Below are 9,391 nucleotides of genomic sequence, written 5' to 3' on the forward strand. Positions count from 1 at the left end.
AAATGGCCTCTGTACGAAGCTTATCCGTTTTATCGATTATTTTTTAATAATGATTTATTATAAAAACCAAACGCTAACTCTACACAAAGTCGTCACTATTGATTTCGCATAATTCACACACTGTTCATCAAGGCAGGTAAAAATAGCGACGCCAGCGAGACTTATAAAAAATTTTTTATATTGTATAAAATTTGTATTAACACGAAAAATGGTGAAAATCACAATAATTGAACGTATAACTATTTAATGTAAAATCAGGATATGATTAATACACTGAATTACAAGAAATAGTTATGAATGATACATGTTTTTTTGGTACGTAAATTTTCTCAAACGAAATTTCAAAAAAATACGTTACGGTACTGGTACTACTGGTCGTAACATATGTCACGTATGCAATGATGTGTGGAAAAATTGATGTACTGTACATTTCTTTTTTTATGTATTATCTTACATGTATAATTCTATCGATTTGTCAAATGTCAATACGGGGTACGAATTGCAAGGGCACGTGAATGTAACTGTATTAGATGGCTGTACTAATTGTCCCATCTATTTATCCGATCGCACGACCCTCGACACGTTTAAAGCAGATGTCTGGCTACATCAGGTCAGTGTCGGCCTTCGATACAAAGGAAGAGATTTTTCATTGTCTTGAAAAGTTCCCCATGGCACACGGAACAAAAAGTGACTCTGGCTCAGCACCTATTTTCAGCTAGTAATTCGAACGGCTCATCCCATTTTCCTAGTATTCCTGGCATTCGGTTGGCATTCCTGATTTAGGGTAAGTTTGAAGCATACCTCTGTATGTGGTCTAACCAGAGCATCTTCGAATATCTTAAGCGATAAGTCTTTGGCATTTTCCATGTAATTTCAAACCTATACATATTGGACAATATACATTGTGTATATTAACGCAAATCAGCCATTAGTCTCGTTCATTACTTTAACCAAAATGGCATGTAATCCCTTAAAAATCGCGTGACGAGTCACATGGGATTGACTTGTTAACTTCGTTGACCTGATGCCACTTGTACACGCTGCCGATATAAGAGAAAATATTTGAAGATCATTGTACGGTAACCTTTGACATTTCTTCTTTGAATTAGGATCAGTAGGGATTATTAGGATTGATATAAGTTTTCATAGGTATTCATAGATGTTCGTTTTGTTTTCTCGATTTAATTCAATTTTTGGTTATTTGTCAGGGTGCTTTGATTTTCATGTGTCTTTAAGAATATATTTAAGTTAGGAGTGAGCGAACACGTTTTTCATGAATCTCTTTTGTTTTTTTTTTTAATTAAAAACATTCGTCCTGAGTCACCCTTTTCTGAGCCACCCTATTCAGATGCCAATAGCAGCGGCAATGGCAATGGCAATGGCAATGCTTTCATGGACAGAAGGTACAGTCCTACCATTCATTCTGTCGAGGGACTTCAAATGTTGAACATATGCCGAGTCCGGGATTTTGTTGAAAAGATAAGCGTGACGTGGGGATTGACGGGTTTTCGACGGTCAGTCTCTGGTGAGTCAGTCGTTTCGAGTCTCTCGAGTTAACTGGGTCGCTGAGAAACTGACGGCGCTTTTTGTAACTACCGTAGGACATGGCGCGAATCCTATTCACTGTCAGGGCCCTGGCCTTGTTCTCAACGATTCGTAAGTTTTTACGTAATTTGATTAATGTTGACAACAGTCTTTCTTTGTCGTGAAATAATTCTCAGTGTAATCTGAAAGAAATTTATCAAGGAAGACCTTGCAAGGTGGATAAAGAAATTTGAAAGACGAAATGTTTTTTTAATATTAATATTTGATCAATGTTTTTTTTTAATAGAAATAATTTAAAAATTATTTATTTGCCCTCAACTTTTTGGGGGATTTTTTTTCGTAATCTTGTTCAAATGCTACAATTATTTTACTTTAATTTGCATAGCAAAAAATGGACGATCGAAAACGATACTAGAAGATGCACGTAATCAGTATGCCGTCTTGCGGTTCGAATATGGAGAGTAGAGGTATTGCTTTGTTGGTATTCTCAAAATTTTAAGGGTGTAAATTCTGGCTGTCGAGTGCATATGTACTTGCGTATATGGAAATGTATTTATTTAGACCCATAGCCGAATTGCGTAATAATCGCTTTACGAATATGCGCGTGTGACTTTGAAAGTGTTTGAACTTAAAAAAGTTAATAGGCGACGTCATCCTATATACGTCGATCATGCCGACTGTCAATTGTCCAATTTATGAATTTAACGAGACACCCGGTATAAAAAACACTAAAAATATACAACACACGTTAATTCGCCATTGACTCCTCAATGTCATTTCTAAAAATATATACATATATATTTGGCTTATATATATATAGGCCTATATATATTGGTCTATATATCTTCTATATATATAGAAGAAAACAAAATTTTCACGCGTATCAAGTTTCGCGAATCTTCACGATAGAAAAATTGGAGATAATTAATTTTTATTAAACATGGTTCTACCATGGGAATTAAGAGAAGTCAATTGGTCGGAACCATATTCAGCTGGTACAATAGTCCTGAAAAACCGTGCTGCACGAATTACTAAATAAAAAAATGAATAAACATTTTCGACTATGCTTTTATATTTTTCATCAACAAAAGTCACCCAGCAATTACCAATTATTATGTATTTATCTGTCACCACGTGAAACGAGAAAACTTCCTGCGACCGCAGTGGGACATATTAATCATAAATTCTTCGTTTCGATGAGTTCCACTTTAGGATTTCCGCGCCACCCTATATCATCCCTGTGATGAAATACGATTAAATTCAATGAATTCGGCAATTCGAGAAATTACGGATTCTCTTATATTCAACGTACAATTTTCTCAATTTTTATCCGGAATTCGTGGTTTATAGATCCTGGAAATTTTATCGATTTCGTCTTGGTACAGGAATTTGGGAATCTGCCAAAAGGCTTTCGTTTATTTTTTTGAACTATTAATAGAATTATTACGTAACGCACGTATCTGTCGGTCCTCGCATTGACCTTATTACGGGTACATAGTACCACAGTACAATGTAAGGGACACGTATAAGAGTATCGATACAACGATAAAATTTAACGAAGAATAAGTGTGCTAAGTTGAAACAGTTAGACGATTGTTCGAACGATAACAGAGTCTCTTTGCTAATCGTTGAAGAGGTCAGTTCAGTTTGAATCCTTTGTACGTAATGTCGGAAATAAGTCGGAGCGTTAAACAGGTTTCACATTTTCTACTGTTCAATACGGTTGGACACTGTCGTCGAGCGGTGGACCGTGAATTTCCTTGAGCTATCTTGAAGATTGCCTTGGTAAAGTAGTCGAGTTTAATAACACTAGTGGAGAATTCTGGGACACTTGCGAGCTTCCTAGAAATTCACTGTTATGGTTGATAGTGAGAAGTGCGTTGTATATGCGTGTATAAATATTTTGAAAAAAGGGCGCGAACCGATAGGCTATCGTTTACCAGGTATACGCGTCATAAGCCCGTAGACGTAAGCCTCGGCCATTTGTAAAAGCAAATGACAAACTCGGAGCTCGATATTGAAGTAATATAAATTAAATATATACTATAGAATCACAGTGAAAAGGTTAGTCAAATCATACAAATATTTCTTTACTTCAATCGTTTCCCTTTGTATTTTTCTAGATATCGCCATGGCCGCTGTATCGCCGCCTGTGACTACCTTTTTCCCGACAATCGAAGGAAACCTCACGAAAATCACTTGGGCTCATGCTGTCAATAATTCAACGGAACTTAACAATGCTCTTGCCAAAGGTAATTACTATGCTAATTAATGATCTTAGGTAATGACTGTGTTATATATATAATTGTAATCCACTTCATTGCTTTCCACATTCTCAAAGGAAGATTTATATCTGATTAGTAATTAGGTCTTTGAATCGTAGCTTGGGGTTATGTCAGAAACCCCGGATGGTTAAATGGACTAATGCAATATAATATTAGCAGTATCGAACTAACCCATACAGGAAACTCACTTTTGCTTCTATTTTTGTGAATAAAAATCTCCATCGATTCTGCTTGTACATCGAAACCGAATGTCCGTTTAAAAGTGAAGTTCATGACATTTTTCTACTTGACTACGATCTTCTTTTCAATTCGTATACACTGTTACCTGAAAATAATGTAAAAATTCGTATCACAGTATAGATTTTCCCATAGATGTCTTTAATAAAGAAAACTGCACTGACACGTTCACTAGCTTCTACCCCTTTAGGCTTCCCGATCGATATACCTTGGACTATGTATTGTACATACCTGAATCTTTACTTTTAAAGCCGACATCATGATGCTCGAGGCTGACATCGTTCTCGGTACTCTCAATGACGACAGCAGCACCGAACAAATACCTATAATGGGACATCCACCTGCCAATAAGAGTGACTTATCGTTGGAGCAATTTATCAATACTGTAGCGGCTAACGGAAAGAAGGGTGTCAAGCTTGACTTTAAAACCACTGAAGTTTTCAATCAGAGTCTCAGTATCTTGGCAAAACTTCACAAAAATGTAGGTTATACGAAGGGTTAACAACATTCTAACGCGTCGAGTGTAATATAACAGCTGTCAATTAATTGTCTCTATTAAACACTTAACAGACTAAACAATTTCGAACCGCCATAACCTTTAACGGTTCTTACTAGCAAAAGTTAAATCCAACTGATGCGCGTGAACTTGTTGATACTGCATACCATGATTAGATACAAATAATAATTCATGTATTTACTGATCATACAGATGACATTTCCGGTATGGCTCAATGCTGACATTCTTCCTGGGCCAGTTAATGCTACAGCAAATCCAGTAGATGCTCGCAGTTTCTTAACAGGAGCTCATAAAACTTTCCCTGAGAGTACACTGTCCATTGGATGGACCACGAGGTAGGTTTTCTTGTTAAACTACTCTTCCTTCGATAAATTCACTTGTTTTCATGTTTTTGTGTTAACCTTGCAGATACGGGTCTGCTGATAATATTACGGAAGGTACCTATACTTCCGGCATGGTTCAGCGAATGGTCGACATTGTCTCCTCCAGTAATATTACTCAGTCGATAACATACCCAGTGCGCGCTGCTATAGTCGTTAATAGTATATCGGAAATGCAGGATTTATTGAATAGAACCTCGGCTAATAACCCTACATTGACGATCTGGACAGGCAAAGGAGACGACATTGATACCGACAAACTCTCGACGTTTATAAAAACTGTAGGTGTCAGTAAGGTCTACATTGACCTTCCCGAACACATCATTGAGAAACTTGACATATCAGGCGCAATGAGTCTCAGACTAGGCGCTATGACAATTACAGCACTCGTATTAAATTTGGCTATTGCGATGGTGCTCTAAGGAGAATTTTATAAAGTATGAACCAAAGATTGTAATTCTTGTTCACTCGCGAATTACGCTTCTCGGATTCGATGATGTCTGACACGCGCGAGGTTTAACATAGCCCTCTTATTACGCAACACGTTAATATTAATGACAGCATCAACCTTCTTTGCAAGCAAAACAAAGATACCGAGTATTCTCAAAACTTTTGTCTCTCCAATTCTCATTCGCACTATATCTTTCTCGCACTACTTTTACCATTGGCAAATAGAATATCGTGTTTTTTATATACATTTTATTTCCTTCAAGTATAGGATAATTAATATTTAAGTAGTACAGGTGATTCTTATTATTCTTATTATTATTATTATTATCATCATCCTTATTACTATATCCATTGTCACCTGTACAATCTATCTTGCGATCAATGTAAATCTAGACTATAATATTATTTTAATAATTTTTAATGTCTCGTGTAACGGACCTGTTCGGCAAGTAATAAAGCGATATTATAAAGAAGTCATTTACCATACCGACCAGTGTTCGATAGTCAAATAAAAGTAATTTTTAATATTAACAGACGTCTTTCTATGATTACCAAATGAAGAATTCGATTTACTACGATAATTCCCTTCAATGACTTTCGCGTGCAGGCAGGTCGGGTTCTATGATTACTTATCATAATACATGATAATTGTCTGATCAATATTGTGTGCACGCTACTCTAAATAATCTTCAGGAATTATTAAAATTCACACAGATCGAGGCTGCTGCCAATCGTTCCAGAATTTCTTACATAATTTGTCTCTAACCCAAAACCATATATTACGCTCCCGGCCGATTGGAGAAACGTGTTTCACGAAAAGCTTATTTATGGTCACCACGTCTATATGGGTAATAAGCCAAAGAGAGATCCATTCTTAGTTCCATCTACTACTTCGCGGGTTCATGCCAAGAATTTCAAAGTACTTACTTTGAACCTACTAATAGTATTCTAAGACTATATGTTTGCCATTAGGCTTTTACCGTGGTTATTTATAACGAGTTATTGCTAATATGCTCTATATAGAAAGTTGACGTTGGTTCTGAGTTTGAGGACTCGCATAATGAACGAAAACTTATATCAAGTAATGCACGGACATACTCAGTAGCACTTGATAAGGAACCACTTAAAGTAGTATAATTTGTTAAATGACCATTAAATCATAATTAATAAAAGAGTAGCGAAGACGTTGTAGGAAATTTTGAAAATACAATTAAAATTATCGGCTAGTGCTAAATCATATAGTAAGCAGATATGTAGTGAGTATGAAGTCAGGAGGTGAATGCTAATTGAATGTATGCTGAAATAAGGGAAGACGGTGAAAATAATGGCAGGGAAAATAGAGCATAGCTGGAAAGGATATCGAAACATAAGGGCTGAGGAGAAGGATGCAGTTAAGACGGAGGAGAGTAAGAGAGAGACTGAAAAGAATAGGACATCAACGCATAAATGTTTCAAGGTAATTTATTCGACAAATACAACAATGAAGCGGTGTATGAAGTACATATGTACATATGTATATAAATGGCCTGTGAAAGATTAGCAGCAAGAATACCAATAGAGATATATTAAATATATCACTGCAATATAATGTACATGTTGTATATTATATGCGCTACCACTTTGGACTTTTCCTTTCTCAAAGGAAAATTTAAAAACTTAATTTTTAGGGATATACTAGGAGTGGAGCGAGGGAGACACAGCAAGGAATAACAGATTCGGAAAATAGAGTAGAAACGTTTGGTGGCAGAGAGGGAAGATGTTAATGAAGGGAAAAAGAGGAGGATTGTTAAAAAGAAAGAGTGAAGAAGAGAGATGGTAAGGACTGAGGTAGCAAGGAGAGAAGAAGATGCGTAAAACGTATGTGCGAGGACCAGATTATTCTGGAGCAGCGAGAAAAGAGAACACTGAAAAGTAGAAAGGATAAGGAAGCGAAATGGACCCCTCCTCGCCCATTTTTGTGAGGTCCTGCCTCTCCACAAGGAAGCTACGACTCCTCCGAGGCCTCATAGGGGATCATGTTCTTTTTTATTGAGGAAAAACCTTCATATCTGTTTTCGGGCTGAAATTTTGGCGAAGAATATTAAGAAGTACTGGAAGTTGCCCAAAATTGTGTGCGCGCAAATTTTTCACGCAGGACTCGGAAAGCGGGAGCAGGCGGATGGGTGGGGGCGCTCGAGGCAGGGCCCGGACTCGAAGCGCTCATTCTTCCTCGAGCCGGTCTCCTATACTGGTCTCTTGGAAATACACCTCATTTTCATTTCCAACCTTCTTTTATTTCTATATTTATTTCTTCTTTACTTCCTTATTTCTTTATCTTTCATTCTTCACTTTCTTATTTATCTCCTTCCTCATTTCTTCTCCACTTTTATAACTCTATTCCTTACTTTTCTACTTCTTCACTTCTTCATTTCTATATTAATTTCTTTCTTATTTTCACTTATATCATTTCCTTCTTATTATCTTATTCTCACTTCTTTATTTCTATATCTATTTCCAACCTTCTTCTTCTATATTTATTTTTTTCTTTAATTCCTTATTTCTTTATCTTTTATTCTTTACTTTCTTATTTATCTCTTTCCTCATTTCTTCTCCACTTTTATGACTCTATTCCTTATTTTTCTACTTTTTAACTTCTTTATTTCTATCTTCCCTTCTGTCTTCTCGTTCGCTCATTCTTCCTCGAGCCAGTCTCCTATACTAGTATCTTGGAAATACCCCTCATATCCATTTTCAACCTTTATCTTTTTCTATATTTATTTCTTTATTCTTCATTCCTTATTTTATTACTTACCTCTTTCCTTATTTCTTCTCTACTTTGATACCCTCATTCATTACTTTTCTATTTTTTAACTTCTTAAATTTTATCTTCCTTTATAACTTCTCGTTTCACTCTGTTCTCTCCCTCTTTACATTGTGCTTGTCTTACTTTTCCTATTTCCTTGGTCGGGTCGAGCTTATTAATTCAAGTAGTCATACAAGAGTAGTCATCCGGTTAGTGCAGCTAGACTTAAGACCATGGTGTCGGGGGTTGCCCTTCCGCCTCTTCCGCTGAGCTTGCTCAGTGGTTGGTGGCCCAAGTTGTGGCCGCAACAGGACCTTATGGGTCTCCCGACGGGGGCCTTGAGCCCCCTTAGGGTATCTACGGCCATGGTCTTTCGTATAGTGAATCTAGCCAGGTGTCTAGCTCTCGCGTATTTAGTATAATTTGTTCGCTTTGCTAAAAACGCTCCAACATGTCTTGACCCTTGGGCACTTGTGTGGGTAGAGACGATCCTATTTGTCCGTGGGGAGGTCGGAGGGGTAGTCCGTTGACTTTGGGTAAAGTCCTACTTGTGCTTGTGCTTGGGGGTCACTTCACTTGGGATAGGTGCGGGTGCTATTGAGCACCCGCTAGTATAAAGTCACCCTCTGTCGGAGACATTTTGCGCGGGGATCGATGGCTAACGGGGCCCCCCGCCGGCGGCGGGCGTGGTTCCTTACGTCTAACCCACTGGGCTCGCCCGTGGGAAGGGACGGAGGTTGTAGCGTTAAATATCGTCCTTCCGGATGTCCCGGCGTGCCCGCAAGGGTTCGCTGGGTGCTACGCCCGCGGTCTTTCGTTGCGGTGAATCTTGACTAAGGGCAGACCTTTCGCGTTTAACTTGTCCCTTTCGCGTTTAACTCATCTTAGCTTCTTCGCGTTTAACTTCACCTTACCCCCTTGTGCGTTTTTCTTGTCCCTCGACCCGACTTCCTTCCCTTCCTGAGGTTTTTCCCCCCTAGTCCTGTGCGCGAAAGCCGCAGGACTCGGGGGTTTTCCTCAAAAAAAAACAAAAAAAAACACGGTCCCCTATGGGGCTTCGGAGGGGTCGTAGCTCCATTGTGGAGAGGTAGGACCTCACGGAAATGGGCGGGGTGGGGCCCATTTCGCTCCCTCATACTTCCTACTTTTCCTACTTTTCTCATTGTTCTCTTTTCTCGTTCCTCCAGAATAATCT

The 9,391-nt window shown here is 38.1% G+C and overlaps 1 protein-coding gene and 1 long non-coding RNA gene across 6 annotated transcripts; one reads left to right on the plus strand and one right to left on the minus strand.

Moving 5' to 3' along the window:
• Nucleotides 1-1,441: 1,441 nt before the first annotated feature.
• Nucleotides 1,442-5,945, plus strand: LOC107269359 (protein FAM151B). Of its 5 annotated transcripts, none has more exons than XM_015743112.2 (5): nucleotides 1,442-1,656; nucleotides 3,669-3,797; nucleotides 4,319-4,548; nucleotides 4,777-4,919; nucleotides 4,993-5,945. In XM_015743112.2, the coding sequence occupies exons 1-5, from the start codon at nucleotides 1,605-1,607 to the stop codon at nucleotides 5,384-5,386; spliced, it is 948 nt and encodes a 315-aa protein (XP_015598598.1). In that variant the 5' UTR covers nucleotides 1,442-1,604; the 3' UTR covers nucleotides 5,387-5,945. The 5 variants fall into 5 exon arrangements, with proteins under 5 accessions (XP_015598598.1, XP_015598602.1, XP_015598601.1 ...); XM_015743116.2 differs by lacking the exon at nucleotides 1,442-1,656 and adding an exon at nucleotides 3,163-3,181; XM_015743115.2 differs by lacking the exon at nucleotides 1,442-1,656 and adding an exon at nucleotides 3,201-3,330.
• Nucleotides 3,831-4,408, minus strand: LOC107269362. Its single transcript, XR_003060160.1, has 2 exons — nucleotides 4,299-4,408; nucleotides 3,831-4,155 (listed from the first exon to the last, which is right to left on the minus strand). It is a non-coding gene; the product is annotated as an uncharacterized LOC107269362 (long non-coding RNA).
• Nucleotides 5,946-9,391: the final 3,446 nt, after the last annotated feature.

Source organism: Cephus cinctus, unplaced genomic scaffold, assembly GCF_000341935.2.
Source record: "Cephus cinctus unplaced genomic scaffold, Ccin1 Ccin1_scaffold0637, whole genome shotgun sequence".
NCBI lineage: Eukaryota > Metazoa > Arthropoda > Insecta > Hymenoptera > Cephidae > Cephus > Cephus cinctus.

Coding starts and splice junctions, on each gene's coding strand:
- LOC107269359 (XM_015743112.2), top strand. CDS start 1,605: ATGGCGCGAATCCTATTCACTGTCAGGGCCCTGGCCTTGTTCTCAACG. Junction 1,657..3,668: donor GGCCTTGTTCTCAACGATTC/GTAAGTTTTTAC, acceptor GTATTTTTCTAG/ATATCGCCATGGCCGCTGTA. Junction 4,920..4,992: donor TCCATTGGATGGACCACGAG/GTAGGTTTTCTT, acceptor TTAACCTTGCAG/ATACGGGTCTGCTGATAATA.